General features: G+C 59.3%; 1 protein-coding gene across 1 annotated transcript; it reads right to left on the bottom strand.

Annotated features, from left to right (window-relative positions):
* Positions 1-648: 648 nt before the first annotated feature.
* CCHCR1 (coiled-coil alpha-helical rod protein 1) lies at positions 649-10,173 on the bottom strand. Its single transcript, XM_029913773.1, has 17 exons — positions 9,955-10,173; positions 9,362-9,599; positions 8,681-9,233; positions 8,416-8,537; positions 8,214-8,331; positions 7,934-8,044; positions 7,653-7,796; positions 4,289-4,399; positions 3,795-3,921; positions 3,356-3,598; positions 2,937-3,015; positions 2,568-2,692; positions 2,191-2,385; positions 1,652-1,753; positions 1,377-1,528; positions 1,013-1,247; positions 649-923 (listed from the first exon to the last, which is right to left on the bottom strand). The coding sequence occupies exons 1-17, from the start codon at positions 10,022-10,024 to the stop codon at positions 685-687; spliced, it is 2,964 nt and encodes a 987-aa protein (XP_029769633.1). The 5' UTR covers positions 10,025-10,173; the 3' UTR covers positions 649-684.
* Positions 10,174-17,032: the final 6,859 nt, after the last annotated feature.

The following is a 17,032-nucleotide window of genomic DNA, read 5'->3' as shown; positions in this document are numbered from 1 at the left end:
GGGGGGGGGGGGGGGGGGAGTATAGGAAACAGGGAGAGAAGGAACCCGCCCCTCACAAAGGAAACGGGGGGGGGTGTCATTGGGGAGCAGCTGGGCTGGGAGAGGCAGCAGGGGCCCCGCGGCACCGATCCAGCGCCCAGGCCCGGCCTGCAGGGAGCCCCGGGCTCAGGCATCTCCCTGCCCCCCCTGCGGCCCCAGGGGCTAACTTGGGGGAGGGCCCCCCCCTTTCTCCATGGCGAGACCAGCCGGCCGACACGCAGCCCGTGACATGGGGGGGCCTGGCCTAACATCGGCCCTGCCCCCGCTGGGCAGCATGGGTGGGGGCGGCAGATGGGGTGTGTCCCAACAGCTGGGGGGCACAAGGGGTCAAGGCAACAGCAGGGGGCCAATCATTATGAAACTTGGGTAATTAACAGCGCCTGCTAATGGGGGTGCATGTGTATGTGTGCATGCAAAATCCACAGGATTTCCCCACACACACCTTGCCGCAAACAAGGTATGTGGGAGCCAGGACTCCTGGGTTCTCTCCCAGCTCTGGGAGGGGAGTGGGGTCTAGTGGTTACAGCGGGGCAGGGCAGGAGCCAGGAGACAGCTACAGGAACGTGTTCGTGTTTAATTCAAATGATCTTTATTCCACATCCATGAAAACCAGCCGCCAGACGGGGAGCAGCTCCCCATCCCCCATCAGGGCGGCCCCATCTCATCCTCGGCGCTGCCTTCCTCCCCTGGCGGCGTCTCCTCGTCCTCTTCCCGCAGGAGGGCCGTGCTGAGGCTCTGCAGGTCGTCCAGCACCGTGGCCAGGGTCTCTGAGGGGAGATCAGCATGGGGGAGATCGTAGCAGGTGAGGGTCAGGGGGCCATAGCCCCGCCTGGGTGGGAATCCTGGAAGGAAGGAGGGGAAGGCAGGGGGGGCCACAGCCCAGGCTGAAGGGACTCAGGTGGGGGGCCTCTGGGTGGGATCCCGGCAGAGGGGAGGCAGGGGGGCCACAGCCCAGGTGGGGCGGGGGGATCTTAGCAGGGAAACTCTGGGTGGGCCATAGCCCAGGCTGGAGGGACTTGGGTGGGAGGCCTCTGGGTGGGATCCCGGCGGGGGGCTGGAGGCAGGTCGGTACCTTTGGAGGGAGGCCGGGCTCCCCCTTTCCCCAGCGGTGGCTGCTGGCCGGTCCCTACTGGCTCCCCTGGGTCCCGCTGGGCCGCCAGCCGGTTCCACTTGTACTGGGCCAGGAGCCCCTCCTGCCGCAGCGTGGCCTGGGGGGAGAGGCAGGGTCAGAAAGGGGGGTGTGCGTGGCTCCCGGGGAAGCCCAGGCCTGGGACAGCAGGGGCTGCGGACAGGCACTGGGGGGCTCTGGCAGGGGCACCCCCCAACCCAGCATCTACCATCAGCAGGTTCTTGTCTCTCTCCAGCGCCTGGAGCCGCGTCCCCAGCCGGCCCGTCTCCTCCCGCTTGGCTTCCTCCTGCAGCCGCGCCAGCTCCTGGCTCCTGGCTCTGTCCCGGGCCGCCCGGCGCTCGGCCTGACGCAGGGCCACCACTGCGGGGAGAGGGCGGGTGAGGGGGCGGCAGGGCTGGGGTGAGGGCCAGCAGGGGAGCCGTGGGGGGAGCCTGGGCTAGCCGGGCGTCAGGAGTGAGGGGCACTGGCGGGGGCGTCTCTCACCGGCCTTTGTCTGCTCCCTTCGGGCCTCGCTGAGCCTCTGCTCCAGCTCCGAGAGATCCTGACGCAGCCGCGTCTCCACCTCCGTCACCTTCTCCTGTAGGGCTGGGGGGGAACGGGGGAGTTAGCTCTGACTGCCGGGGGAGAGCGCCCCCTTCTGACCCCCACTGCTCCCTGCAGCTGAGGGCCATCTGCTGCCCCCCGTGCCCCAGCCCAACACCCCCTGCCCCGCTCCCCACAGCCCCCCACTGTTCCCCCGCCCCAATCCCCGCAGCATGGCGCCCCCTGCTGACCCACTCCCCACATGGCACCCCCTGCTGATCCCCCCTGCGCCGCAGCCCAGCGCCCCCTGCTGAACCCCCGCCACACTCCCCGTAGCCCGGAACCCACCACCAAGCCCCCACCCCACTCCCCGTAGACCCCCCCCTTGCTTCCCCCCCCACTCCACTCCCCACAGCATGGCGTCCCCCTCCCCGCCGCATGGCACCCCTGCTGGCCCCCTCCCCGCTCCCTGCAGTACGCCCCCCCAGCCCTCCCCGTACCTCTCTCATATTCAGGCCGCAGCCCAGCCAGTTCCCGTCTCAGCCCCTCGGCCTCCTCCAGGCTCTCCCGCAGCTCCCGCTGCGCCCCCTCCAGCTGCCCCTGCTGCTGCCGCCGCTCCCGCTCCCGCTCCGCCGCCTCCTTCTGCCCCAGCGCCCCCTGCAGGCTCCACGTCGCCTCCCGCAGCTCCAGCTCCGCTGCGGCCAGATGGGAGAGGGGACGGGTTTGTTATTAACCTGCCGGGACCTCGGGCCTCCTCCCTGCACTTCCAGCTGTGGCCAGTAGGGGCCGCACCCCAGCCAGCGGTGGGGAAAGACTGTCAGGTGCGGTTTCACCTGTGCCACCGGGGGCGCCGTCGAGCTCGACCCGGCCCACGTACCTTTCTCCCGGGCTTCGGCCACCTGCTGCTTGAGGATCTGGGCCCCCTTCTTCAGCTCGGCCACCAGACGGTCCCGCTCCTGGTGCAGCAGGGCCAGCTCGGCCCGGAGAGCCTCGTGGGACGGGCTGGAAGGGAAGGGGGGAACGAGGGAGTCAGACGGCCCCCTGCAGGAGTCCTGGCTCCCAGCCCCCCTTGGTCTAACCACTGGACCCCACTCCCCTCCCAGAGCCAGGGAGAGAACCCAGGAGTCCTGGCTCCCAGCCCCCCCGCTCTAACCACTAGACCCCACTCCCTCGTGGCACCCCTATAAGCGCTGTGCCATTGGCTGGTTCCCGTCCCCAGGGTGGGGTGGGGCTGGACAGGACTCACCCGTCGTTCTCCGAGCCAGCGGCCTTGGGCTGCTCGTCTCTCTGCAGTCGAGCCAGGGCCACTTTACGAGACACCAGCCCTGCAACCGCACAGATGTAGAGTTATGGCCCAGAGATGCAGCCAGCTCTGGGGCGGGGCGGCTGGGAACAGCCCCACAGGGATGCTGCAGGGGATGGCCCATCTGGCTCTGAAATGCAGCCACCTCTGGGGCGGAGTGGCTGGGCAACAGCCACACAGTGACGCTGCTCAAAAGTTTGGGACAGGAAGTGAAGGGGGATCATGTATCCTGTTGAGACCCACAGAAGATGTGATCCAGGACACCGGGCTGGATAGGCCCGTAGGTCTGCCCTGGGGCAGGCGGGTTACCAGGGTAGATGGGCCCATCGGTCGGATTCACTGCTCCGGTTCGTCCCTCTCACCTTGGATGGTGTCGACTCTCTTGGCGGCAAAGGTGACTCGGTTTCCCAGTCCCGCCAGGTTCGATGCGGCCGCCTTCAGCTCCGCCTCCTGCCCCCCAACCTGCTGATGGAGCCTGTGGACAGGACAAGACCGAGGGTCAGAAGGCATGACCTCCACATCCTGACCAATCACACACTTGGCCTCCCACCCGCCGGGCCTGCGACCCCAGAACGGGAGGATGAGGGAACAGTCGAGGTTGTGACCTCAATCACACCAGCCCCAGCCGCTGATGGTCCACAGATGCCAAAACACTGCAGCAAAGGATTCTGGGTAGCAGGGGTGTGGCAGGAGCAGCTGGCTATAAGATCAGAGCCAGGGATCCTTGGTGGGGCCAGATCGAAGCCGGCACCCCCTAGAGGGGAAAGGCCTCTATTCCCCGGGGCCCCCCCGTTTGTCTGCAGAGCGCCCCCCAGTGGTACCTCCTCACGATCTCCACAAGACCCCGCAAGGCGCCCTCGGCCGCTTCCGCCCGGCGCTGGAGAAGCTGCCCTGAGTCCTCTCGGTGGGACAGCTCAGCCCGGAGCGTCTGCAAGGGAGCAGAGCGCCAGTCCCAGCCAGCGTCCGCCCCGGGGTGCCATTCCCCACCCCCTTCAGCTAGCGCCCGCCCCAGGGTGCCATTCCCCACCCCCCTCAGCCAGCGCCCGCCCCGGGGTGCCATTCCCCACCCCCTTCAGCCAGCCACCCCCCCCCCCCGGGTGCCATTCCCCACCCCCGAGCCAACCAGTGCCTGCCCCGGGTGCCATTCCCCGCCCCCCCAGAGCCAGCCAGTACCTGCTCCGGGTGCCATCTCCCACCCCCCTCAGCCAGCCAGTCCCTGCCCTGGGGCCGGATGGGAGCCGGCGCCCCCTAGAGGGGAAAAGCCCCATTCCCGCACCCTCGAGCCAGGACCGAACCTTGTTGTTCACTCGTTCCATGTTGGCCTCAGCTGTCTTATCCTGAAGACTGTGAAGCAGCAGCGCCACCTTCTGGTCCCTCGACTCCACTTCGCCCTGCAGCTCTGAGACCTAGAGAGAGAGCGTGGGGGATTGAACTACTCCGGGGGGGATTCTGCGCATCTGCGGACGTGCCCAATCCCTCGGTCTTGCAGAATTTTGTATTTTCCCGTACAAAAACAGTTTCGCCTTTTGCCCATCAGAGGGCGCTGTGGCACCAGAACAGCCAGCTGCTTTCCTGAGACTTTGGAAGTGGAAGGCAGGTTGGGTGAAAGTGACCATGAAATGACAGAGTTCATGATTGTAAGGAATGGTAGGAGGGACAACAGCACAATAAGACAATGGACTTCGAGAAGGCGACGTCGGCAAACTCAGGGAGTTGGTAGGTAAGATCCCATGGGAAGCAACTCTAAGGGGAAAAACAATTGAAGACAGCTGGCAGTTTTTCAAAGAGACATGATTAAGGGCACAAGAGCAAACTATCCCACTGCGTAGGAAAGATGGGAAGTCTGGCAAGAGACCACCCTGGCTTAACCAGGAGATCTTCAGTGATCTAAAAATCAAAAAAGAGTCCTACAAAAAGTGTAAACTAGGTCAAATTACAAAGGCTGAACATAAACAAATAACACAAGTCTGTAGGGACAAAATTAGAAAGGCCAAGGCACAAAACCAGAACAAACTAGCTAGAGACATAAAGGTAACAAGAAAATAGTCTACAAATACATTTGAATCAAGAGGAAGGCCAAGGACAGGGTAGGCCCGTTACTCAATGAGGGGGGGAAATAATAACAAAGTGTGGAAATGGCAGAGGTGCTTAATGACTTTTGTTTCGGTTTTCACCAAGAAGGCTGGTGATGATTGGACGTCTAACATAGTGAATGCCAGTGAAAACGGGGTAGGATCAGGGGCTAAAATAGGGAAAGAACAAGTTAAAAATTACTTGGACAAATTAGATGTCTTCAAGTCACCAGGGCCTGATGAAATGCCTCCGAGAATACTCAAGGAGCTGACTGAGGAAATATCTGAGCCGTTAGCGATTATCTTTGAAAAGTCATGGAAGACGGGAGAGATTCCAGAAGACTGGAAAAGGGCAAATCTAGTGCCCATCTATAAAAAGGGAAATAAGGACAACCTGGGGAATTACAGCTTAACTCTGTACCTGGAAAGATAATGGAGCAAATAACTAAGCAATCAATTTGCAAACATCTAGAAGATAATAAGGTGATAAGTAACAGTCAGCCTGGATTTGTCAAGAACAAATCGTGTCAAACCAACCTGATGGCTCGTTACCCTGTCAAAGAAAGTTTGTGGATGGGGGGGAAGTAGTAGACGGGGAATATCTTGACTTTAGTAAAGCTTTTGATACTGTCTCGCATGACCTTCTCATAAACAAACTACGGAAATACAACCTAGATGGAGCTACTATAAGGTGGGTGCAGAACTGGTTGGAAAACCATTCCCAGAGAGAAATCATCAGTGGTTCACAGTCATGCTGGAAGGGCATTACAAGTGGGGTCCCACAGGGATCAGTTCTGGGTCCGGTTCTTTTCAATGTCTTCATCAACGATTTAGATAATGGCATAGAGAGCACACTATTAAAGTTTGTGGACGATACCAAGCTGGGAGGGGTTGCAAGTGCTTTGGAGGACAGGATGAGCATTCAAAATGATCTGGACAAACTGGAGAAATGGTCTGAGGAAAATAGGATGAAATTCAATAAGGACAAATGCAAAGTACTCCACTTAGGAAGGAATCAGTTGCACACACACAGAATGGGAAATGACTGCCTAGGAAGGAGTACTGCGGAAAGGGATCTGGGGGTTATAGTGAATCACATGCTAAATATGAGTCAACAGTGTAACACTATTGCCAAAAAACGAACATCATTCTGGGATGTATTAACAGGAGTGTTGTAAGCAAGACACGAGAAGTAATTCTTCCGTTCTACTCTGCGCTGATTAGGCCTCAACTGGAGTATTGTGTCTGGTTCTGGACGCCACATTTCAGGAAAGATGTGGACAAATAGGAGAAAGTCCAGAGAAGAGCAACAAAAATGATGAAAGGTTTAGAAAACATGACCTATGAGGCAAGATTGAAAAAACTGGGTCTGTTTAGTATGGAAAAGAGAAGACTGAGAGGGGACATGATAACTGTTTTCAAGTACATAAAAGGTTGTTACAAGGAGGAGGGAGAAGAATTGTTCTTAACCTCTGAGGACAGGACAAGAAGCAATGGGCTTAAACTGCAGCAAGGGAGGTTTAGGTTGGACATTAGGAAAAACTTCCTAACTGTCAGGGTGGTGAAGCACTGGAATAAATTGCCGGGGGAGGTTGTGGAATCTCCATCATTGGGGATTTTTAAGAGCAGGTCAGACAAACACCTGCCAGGGATGGTCTAGATAATACTTAGTCCTGCCATGAGTGCAGGGGACAGGACTAGGTGACCTCTGGAGGTCCCGTCCAGTTCCATGATTCTATGCTGCGTTCTAGCGCCACAGCGCCCTCTGGTGGGAAAAAGGCGGAACTGCAGCACTTCTTAGGCAAAATGTATTTTATGACAGAAAATACAAAATTCGATGCCCAGTTCTGCAGAATTCCCCTGGAGTGGAGTTGATCACAGCACCCTGCCGGCAGAGCCAGGTTAGGACAGAGCGGGGCACACAGAGCTACGGGGGGGTCACAGACTGGGGTTCAGAATGGCTAGTGGGGGGCACAGACTGGGGCATGAGATGACAGGGGACGGGGGGCTAGAGACCCATGCGATGCGGGGTGCAGGGACACGGGCAGATGTGCCTGACTGAATGGGAGAGGCTCGGGGTCAGCCAGAGTCTGCATGGGGGAGGCTTCCCAACTCCCTAACAATCCCCCCCCCCCCCCCCCAAGAAAAACCTCCCACCCACACCCAACACCCTCCTGGCTCCTTCCCTCTCCCTCAGCTCCTCCGTTACCCCTGACTTTGCCCTGCTTCTGACGGGGGCAGGAAGTACAGCTCTGTAGTGTCATTTAGAAGAATTATACAAAGTTGTGTATGAATACGCCTCGTAAGGAATCTATTTGTCAAAAAAAATTACCAGCATCTTTTTTGGTTGGGTCCGTATTGTTACAGACATACTCGCTGACAGATAGTTTGAAATAAATGACCAAAATAATTGTAACTGGCATGATTCTATTGTGTTATTTTGACAAATCAAATACGCAGAATTTGGGAGAATTTTCAAACATTGTGTGCAGAATTTTACATTTTTTGGCGCAGAATTCTCACAGTATAGAACCCAGGAGTCCGGGCTCCCAGCACTAGATCCCGCTCCCCTCCAGCAGGCCCTCACCTTCCTCTGGAGCAGGTTGGTGGCATCCACATGGCCAAGCTCCTGGGATTTGAGCTGCACCATGAGGGCAAAGACCTTCTCCCGCCAACGGCTCAGCAGGGACTGGCTCTTCTGGGCTGGCTCGGGCTGCAGGGGGTCACAGGGCTGGAGGGAGACATTGGGTCAACGCCAGGCTACAGTGCAGCCCCCCACAGCACAGCCCCCTCTACAGCCATGCTGGGGAACTGGGCCAGCCCTGGGTGCCAGGGGAGAGCGACCCAGTGGTGCCAGGGAGCCATTACCTTCCTGGTCAGCTCCAGCTCCTGCAGGGCCAGGATGTCGCTGAGCGAGGCCAGTCTGAGCTGCAGCAGCTCCGCCGTCGTCCTCAGGGAGTCGCGCTCCCCTTCTAGGCGCTGGGGGTAAGGGGAGGGTGTGAGCGCCCCCGGCTGGGAGGGATCAGTCCTGTCCCCCCCCCATGTGTGTCAGCGCCCCCCTGCTGAGAGGTGATCAGTCCTGCCCCCTGCAGGACGCAATAGGAACTGCTCGTGTGTAGCTCGCCCCTCCAGAGCCCCCCCTCCTCACCTGCACCTGGCCGAGTAGCTGCTGCCTCTCGGGGCCCAGCCCGCTCCCCTGCTCCCCCACGTAGGTCCGCAGCTGCTGCAGCAGGGCCTGCTGGGAGGCCAGCTCCGCCTGGGCCGTGCTGTGGGGGCAGAAAGCAGGGGGTTGACACATGGGGACGGGGGCTTCCTGCCTCCAGGGGGCGCCATCCCGCAGCCGTTCCTACCTGAGCTGCTCCTGCAGGCTCTGGCGCGCCCGTCCCCTCGCCTCCAGCTCCTGCTCCAGCTGCAGGGCCCGCTGCCGCAGGGAGCCGACTTCAGCCCCATGGGCCACGCAGAGACGGGAGAGCTAGGGGGAGAGAGGGGACCTGGGTGGGAAGAGAACCCAGGAGTCCTGGCTCCCAGCCCCCCTGCTCTAAGCCATCAGACCCCACTCCCCTCCCAGAGCCGGGGATAGATCCCAGGAGTCCTGGCTCCCAGACCCCCACTCACCTCAGCCTGGTGCTCCCCCAGCGCCCCCTGCAGGCGCTCTGTCGCCCTTTGGGTCTGGGCCTTCCCTTCCTCCAGCGCCGCCTGCAGCTCCCCCCGCGCCACCGCCAGCTCCTGCTGGTGCTGCTCAGCGGCCACTTCTAGCTCCGCCCTCAGGGCATCAGCTTCTGCTTGGCCACGCCTCCTCTGCTCCTCTAGCTCCGCCCTCAGGGCATGAGTTTCCGCTTGGCCACGCCTCCTCAGCTCTTCCAACTCCGCCTTCAGGGCAGTAACTTCTGCCTGGCCACGCCTCTTCTGCTCCTCTAGCTCCGCCCTCAGGGCTTCGCCCTCAGCCCGGCTCCTCCCCCTCAGCTGCTCCAGCTCCCCCTGCAGACAGGCCACGGTGCTTTCCCTGGCAGCCACCGTGGCCTCCTGCTGGAGGGCAGCAGCTTGGAGCCCAGCTAGCTCCGCCTCCAGCCGCTGGATCTCGTGGAGCTGGTGGGAAATGAGCTCGGCCTGCTGGGATATGGCCAGGGCATGACGGGCAGCAGGGGGCTCCGCCTCCCTGTCCAGGGACCTGCAGGGGAGGGCGAGATGGACGTGGAGCCTTTCACCTCTAGGGGACTGGCTCCGATCCTGCTGCTGGAGGGCGGGGGAGAGACTGGGCTGGCTCAGGGGGGTGGGGAATGGGATACGGCCTTTTACCTGGTCCTGGCTCCAGGCTCCTCCGTTTCCGCTCCTGCCCTCCCCCTGGGTGCCCTGGTGCCCTCTGCTGCCCATCTGTGCAGCTCATCTCGGAGGCGCTGGTTCTCCTGCCTCAGGTCCGTGAGCTCCTGGGGCTGCCAGCAGGGCGACCCGGCCCTCCAGGGCGCCGCTCCAGAAGCAGCCAGGGGAGGCGCCGACCGGCTCTGGAAATGGGAGGGAGGGATCAGCCCCCTAGGACCTATGGGAGAAATGACACGGAATGGAACTCAGGCGTCCGGAATGGCAATGCATAGGGCTCATCCCTATGGTGCTGGAGATGGGGAATGGGACCCAGGTGTCCGGGATAGCAATGCATGAGGCTCATCCCTACGGTGCTGGAGATGGGGAATGGAACCCAGGCATCCGGAATGGCAATGCATGGGGCTCATTCTTAGGATGTTGGAGATGGGGGATGGGACCCAGGTGTCCAGGATGACAATTCATGGGGCTCGCCCCTAGGGGGAGGAAGACCAGGACATTGAATGGGACCCGGGCGTCCGGGACGGCAGCGTGTGGCGCTGGGCTGAGGGGACTCTCAGAGCTGTGGATGTTACCGGGGGGTCTGGGGGCTCCGAAGGCGGCCGGTGGGTCCAGGTGACCCCTGGATTCTTCCCTCTTGTCCATTGTCCCGCGGGCGGCCGGACGACTCCCGGTCCCTAGAGGGGAACAGACCGGCTCGTCTCTCTCCCCCGGCCACGTGCCCACCGGGCGGCTGCTGCAGCCTGGGGACTTATGATAGACCCTACAAAAACATCCCGAGCTGCCACACAGCACCTAGCAAGGCAGCTCCCCCCCCTTCCCATCCCCCACAGTCCCCCCCCCGCGCGGGGCACGCCGGGAGGCTGGTCCCCCTCCTGCACGCGCGGGGCACGCCGGGAGGCTGGTTTCCCCCCCCTCGCGCGGAGCACGCCGGGAGTCTGGTTTCCCCGCCCCCACGCGCGGGGCACGCCGGGAATTGGTCCGGGGTCCACACCTGTCCAGACCCGACTTGCTCCAGCTCCCCACTCCGGGCTGCGGGGAAACCTCGCGAGACCAACAGCCCCCGCTCGCGCCACGGGCCCGCGGGAACCCGAACGAGCCAATCAGCGGACAGGGGGCGGGGTCATAGCGAGTCTCGCCCCTTTCCCCTAACTAACCAATCCGCGCCGAGGGGAGGAGTCAGCGGGGGGGACATACGCCCTCAGGCAGCAGTGACCAATCAGCGGGGAGAACGGGAGCCAGCGTCTCCGCCCCCAGGCAGTGCTGACCAATCACAGCTGTAGGAGGCCAGGGCGGGAGGATTGAGGAGGAGCTGGAGGCCGGGCTGCCCGCGCTGCTGGGCTCAGGGATCCTTCCCGCAAGCCTGGGACTGGGGGCGCCTGTATTTGTAACTCTAGCGCTTAGCTGCATTGACCCATTGGGTTTGTCTACATGGAGACCTGCTCCGGTTCAATTAAACCAGATTAACCCTCTATGTGCAGCTGGAATGGTTTATTCCAGTTTAGTTTAGCTCTATGTTCATTTCCACTCAGAGTTAAACTAAACTGGAATAAACCACACAACAGGGTAAGGATGTCCACATGGGTGGGTGGGGGGCTTAATCTGAATTAACTAATCCAGTTTCAGCAGGCAATCAGCCATGCAACGGTGGTCCCCGGCTCCCTGGAGGTGCTGAGCTGTATCCAAAGCAGATGAAACACCACGTGGAGGAGTCTCTTCCCTGCCGTTCTCTCTGTGGGGCCGACTCAATACCGACGCCCCACCCCTGGCCAGGCCTGAATCAGGCCATGGTAGGAGCCCAGGGGGGCCATTTCAGATCGGGGGGGGGGCAACTTTAACTGTGATTCCAGGAGCTACTTAGGCACCTGAAAACGATTGAGGTTTTTTGCAGATTATTACTTAGAAATTAGCTGACAGGAAACTGTATCTAATTCCCATTAGGGCTGTCAATTAACTGCCATTAATGGCTGTGATTAACGCACAGCACAATTAACGTGTTACATTTTTTAACCCGCATTAATCGCAGACCCTCAAGGTGGGAGGGCAGCAGGGGCTGCTCCAAAAAGCCTGTCTGGTCAGGCGCAGTAACACACGCCGCCCCCAGGGGGCGGGAAGGGACGAGGTGACAGACAGTGGGGTAAAAACAGGACAGCCAGGGGCTCGCCGGAGCAGCCCCCCACCCCGCTTGCAGGGCTCGCCCGAACCACCCTCCCCATGCCGCCTGCAGCTGGGGCTGACCCCTCCCCCACCAAGTCCCGTGCTGCCTGGGCTGGGACTGACCCCCATCCCGAGCTCAGGGGCTGATGCCCCCCGAGCTCCGCACCTCCCCCGGCTGAGGCTGATCCCGCCCCCACCCCAAGCTCCGCGCCGCCCAGGGGTCAGCTGTGAAGCCAGCACCTCCCACCAACAGCAAATTCTCCACTTTTCTGCTGGCGGGCAGGGGCATTGCTGCCTTCAGCTGACCCCGGGCAGCAGCCGCCTCTCTCTGCTCTGCCTGGCAGCCGGGACAAACGCCCAGGTTTGGCGAAGAAGTAGGGCCGGCCGGGACAGAGCTGGAAAAGGGGCCTGTCCTGGCCAAAACGGGACATATCGTTACCCTACCCAGCCCGGGCCCTATTGTTCCCAGCCGGCCCCTCACTCCCAGTACCAACCCCCCTGCGTCGTGCCCCACTACCCTAGCCGGCCACTCGCTCCGGGGTACCCCATAGAGAACATGGCCTGGTGAGCTCAGCCTCCCTGCACCAGCCTCTCCTCCCCTGCAGTATGGTGTGTCCCTGAGGTCAAATCCACCCTTGCAAACAAGGGCTCGGTCAGCGGAAGGGAGCCCACCTAGCTCAGTAAAAGGAGGCGAACCTGGCGAGCCCAGTATGTTGGTGATTTTATATAATAAGTGATTTTAAATGTTTAGGATCAGGATTTTTTATATGGTTTCCCCCCTCATCAATATGGACTCTGGGACTTTTCAAAATGGAGTCAAATCTCCATTATGTCCCCAGAGGCGGGAAAATTAAGGCACTAAAGCTGTGACGCAAATGGCTGGTTCAAACCAGTTGGAACTGGCTTGTAACTGCCGTCCCCTCCGAGCTTTCCTGCCATTCGCGCCTTATAAGGACCTGTGCCCCGTCGTCACTTCGCTGCCCATCCAGGGGGCAGCCGTGTGCGGTCGGGCTATTGCCCGGGTCTCCGGATCGAGAGCTGGGAAGGATCCTGTGACACCAACAACTTACCCGCCACCCAGGGTCCTTTGGTCCATCCGCAGCTCTGGTCCCAGCCGCTTGTCACCATCCAGCGGTCGAGATCCAGCGTTTCTTCCCAAAGGCCGGCGTTCGGCCGAGGGCAGAACATCCTGCACCCACCACTCGCCACCATCTGCCCTGCCCAGAGATGACATGGGATTAGCAGGGGCCATAGAGGGGATTGGATCTGTTTTGTTCTTGTTGCCAAGGGAGGGGTATATCGGGCCTGAGCTTCAAGCTCCTTGGTTGCAGTCCACTGGTTGCGGAGTGTTTGTGTTGCTTACGCTTTTCTCCTCACCCCTGTCTTGTAATCAACCCTGCATACAACACTGCCCTGTTTCAAACGTTATTTTCTCTCTCCTCTTTTCTTACACCACACGTGTGAGGGAGGGTGGGACACAGGAGCTGCTTCCTCAGGTGATAGACCCTGATAGCAAGGCCAAGACCCCGTACCTGTAAAAGGGAAACAGAGGCACATTGGGGTTCACGTAGATTTAATTTTTCCCTGGTTACAAGTACCAGAAACCACCTTCCAGAAGCAACAGCAAGACACCTCCCTCACCCTCCTCCTGCACACGTCATTGCTTCCTTCCCCCTCCCGTCCTCCCCCAGCACTGAATGCGTCTTTGGGTATGTCTACACTATTCACCGGATCGGCAGGCAGCGATCGATCCAGCAGGGGTCAATTTATCCTGTCTAGTCTAGACGTGATAAATCGACCCCTGAGCGCTCTCCCGTCGACTCCTGTACTCCAGCGCCGCGAGAGGTGCAAGCAGAGTCGACGGGGGAGCGGCAGCAGTCAACTTACCGCGGTGAAGACACCATGGTAAGTCGATCTAAGTACATCGACTTCAGCTACGTTATTCACATAGCTGAAGTTGCGTAACTTAGATCGACAGCCCCCCCAAAGTAGATCAGGCCTTTGGCTGAGCAATTGGCTGAACAAGAAGTAGGACTGAGTGGACTTGTAGGCTTTAAAGTTTCAGTGTTTTATTGTTCAGTGCAGTTATTCTTTTTTACATAATTCTACATTTGTAAGTTCAACTTTCATGATACAGAGATTGCACTACAGTACTTCAGTGAGGTGAATTGACGTTTCTTTTTTACAGTGCAAATGTTTGTAATAAAAAATAAATATAAAGTCAGCACTGTACACTTTGTGTTGTAACTGAAATCAATATATTTGAAAATGTAGAAAACATCCAAAAATATTTAAATAAATGGTATTCTATGTTTGTTTAACAGAGCGATTAATAGCGTGATTAATCACGATTAATTGTTTTAATCACTTGACAGCCCTAATTCCTATATAAAGAAAGATAAAAAGATATAAAAACACCAATTATAGCCATATTTAATGTTTATATGTAAGTATAGAAGAATCAGGAGATAATACAGCAAGATATTCCTAATTCCAGGACTTGAGGTATCATAAGCACGGCCATACCGGGTCAGACCAAGGGTCCATCCAGCCCAATATCCTGTCATCCGACAATGGCCAATGCCAGGTGCCCCAGAGGGAATGAACGGAACAGGGAAACATCAAGTGATCCATCCCCTGTTGGCCGCTCCCGGCTTCTGTTAAACAGAGGCTAGGGACACCATCCCTGCCCAGCCTGGCTAATAGCCATTGACGGACCTAGCCTTGATTAAATTAGCTAGTTCTTTTTTTAACCCTCTATCCAACCTCCCCGTTCCCTGTCCCCTGACTGCCCCCCTCAGAGTCCCTGACCCTTCCAAACCCTCCCCCCCTCCCTGTCCCCTGACCACCTCCTCCTGAAACCCCCCCGACCCTAATCACTCCCCCAGACCACACCCCCATCCAACCCCTCCTTTCCCTGTCCCCTGACTGCCCCCCCTCAGAACCTCTGCCCCTTATCCAACCTCCCAGCCCCCTTACCGTGCTGCTCAGAGCAGCGCCGCCTGGTCGAAGCTAGACGCGCTGCCCCCCCCCCCCCCGAGCGCACAACCCCTCCCATGCGGCGGCATGGCTCCGGGGGAGGGGAGACAGCAGGGGAGGGGCCGGGGGAAGCCTCCCTGGCCGGGAGCTCAGGGGCTGGGCAGGACGGTCCCGCAGGCCGGATGTGGCCCGCGGGCTGTAGTTTCCCACCTCTGGTGTAGTAAGATGAGGCCCTGAAACATAAACCCTTGATTCAGAGGCCCAGCATGAGGCCTAAGGCCTGAGCTAAAGTAAGGGTTAAGACTTTGGCTCACAGCTTAACTTTGCTTTCTGTTACCAGAGGCAGGCCCTGCTCACAGACGCTGGCAAGGAAAGGGCTGATGCTGCAAAAAGACACAGACCGAAAAGGTCCTGGGCATTAGAGATATAAACATGTCCCAGGATAGTACCAGAAAACTCCGCTACGGGCACACTCCATGCAGATAACAAGGAACAGGCTGACCCAGCCTAAAGACCGGGCAAAAGGACAATATGACAGATAGGGTTGTTTTGTTTGAACCAACTTGTACAAGGTGAGAGGCGGCACCTTTCTACGTAGAGGGTCTGCACCTCAGTACGTCAGGAGTGAGGTGTAACTTGTTTGTACCTGTGTATAAGAATTCACCCCTGGGGTGGTGTCTTTGTCTGGCCTAGGGGGCAGTGGAAAGTCCCACCACTGCCTGAGCCGGTCCATTGTCAGGGGCACATATTCATAGTATGTCCAGTAGAGTCTGTGGGGAACTATTCCTGTGCGTCGTTTGACAATAAACCTGGCCGGGGGCCTTCGGACCTTATCAGAGGTCATTAGGGGTTCTCTTGGGGTCTGCTGTGTTGGGGTCTGCAGAGCCGGGGCAGCACCCAGAGAGAACACGCATGCAGCCGACTGTTATCATCGAACAAGAGCGGAGCACCACACTGGTGACGTCTGACAACACCCCGTATGAGGCCGAGCAGGCCCAGGCCATGCCAAAGGAGACGAGCCTCGGCTGATTGACCTCCCTGACCCACATCTTCCCCGGCATGGAGCAGCTGAGCCTGGGCAGGCTGCTGCAGGGCCGGAGGCGGCTGGAGCGGAGCGGGAGACACGCCGGACCTGGGCGAGTGTCTGGATCACGCCCTGGAGCCACCCAGCGTCCAGGAAAACACCCAGCTCACAGGGACCCCGCTGGAGTTGTCTCGGGGGCCGGGGAGAACGAGACGGCGATCTACCACAGCGGAGGGGAGATCCGGTACCGGGTCTATGGCAGGGAAACCACCATAGGCAGCGAGTGACAGCCCAGCCAACCCTGCTGGGGGGCTGGCCCCACGGCCCCAATGCAGCCCCGATCCATCGGAGTTAGCTGCACCTGTAACACCAACGGACGCTGGTCATCAGCGGCAGAATCAAACTGGGAGCTCTGCAGCGTCAAGCAGGAGCCTCTACCGCAGGAGCTAAAGGCCACCTGGCGCTCAGCCCAGGCTGTCGAGCAGAGTCAGTCTCTCTGTGAGTGATCTCGGTGCCACTAGATGGGACACCACACCATACCCAGGAGGTGTGTGAGTTACACAAGCACAGGTGTGTGTGTGTTTGGGGGGGTTAATTATACTCAGGGTGAGGCTATGGCTGGTCTGGGGGATTGTATCTCCACACCTGGCTCTTCTTCCCGCTTTGCTTGCAATAAACCTCTGGCTCTGGCTGGACCCCACGGCGTGGGGCTGTTTCTATGGGGCGAGACACCAGGCATTGGAGGGATGGGCCCATTGATTCCAATGAAGCTACGGCCCTTTGACGCCAGCTGGGATCTGCCCCATTGAGTCCAGTGGAGCTAGGCCCATTGACCCCAGCTGGGATCTGCCCCATTGACTCCAGCGGCTATGGCCCATTGACCCCAGCTGGGATCTGGCCCCATTGACTCCAGCGGAGCTATGGCCCATTGACCCCAGCTGGGATCTGGCCCCATTGACCCCAGTGGAGGTACAGTGGATTCCCAGCTTTACCCGGTGTGTCAGGTGCCCCATGGGGCACTTGCTGACGTTGGCCATGGCACTCTGGCTGGTGTAGCGTTGTTCCTGCCACGCCCCGTCCCCCGTCCCAGTGGGGAATTGTGAGACATAATACGGCACGCAGAGCCCGAGCGATTGGGGGAGGGGGCTCCTGCGACAAGGAACCCAGGAGTCCGAGGGGACTTTATGTCCCTCCCCCACCCCAGAGAGAGGGAGGGTGTCTGGGAAGAGCCATCACCCCCCCCCATTCCACCCTGCAGTTGCCTCTCCACCACATATCCAGCCCCCAAACCTTGTAACTCACCCCCTGCCCCCCACCCCGTATCCAGCCCCCCATATCCTGTACCCAACCCTCCTGTACCCAACCTAATCAGCCCAGCACCCCATAACTCCTCCTCCCACCCCCCCACAGGCTGTACCCAGCCCCCCCGCCCCATACACATTCTACAGGCTGCATCTAAGTTTCGATTTCCCTGTGGAGAATAATTCACCCTC

Source organism: Terrapene carolina, unplaced genomic scaffold (assembly GCF_002925995.2).
Source record: "Terrapene carolina triunguis isolate 2854851 unplaced genomic scaffold, T_m_triunguis-2.0 Scaffold907, whole genome shotgun sequence".
In the NCBI taxonomy this organism is placed as follows: Eukaryota; Metazoa; Chordata; order Testudines; family Emydidae; genus Terrapene; species Terrapene triunguis.
The sequence above is the reverse complement of the archived record's forward strand: the minus strand, read 5'-3'. Positions and strand labels throughout refer to the sequence as shown.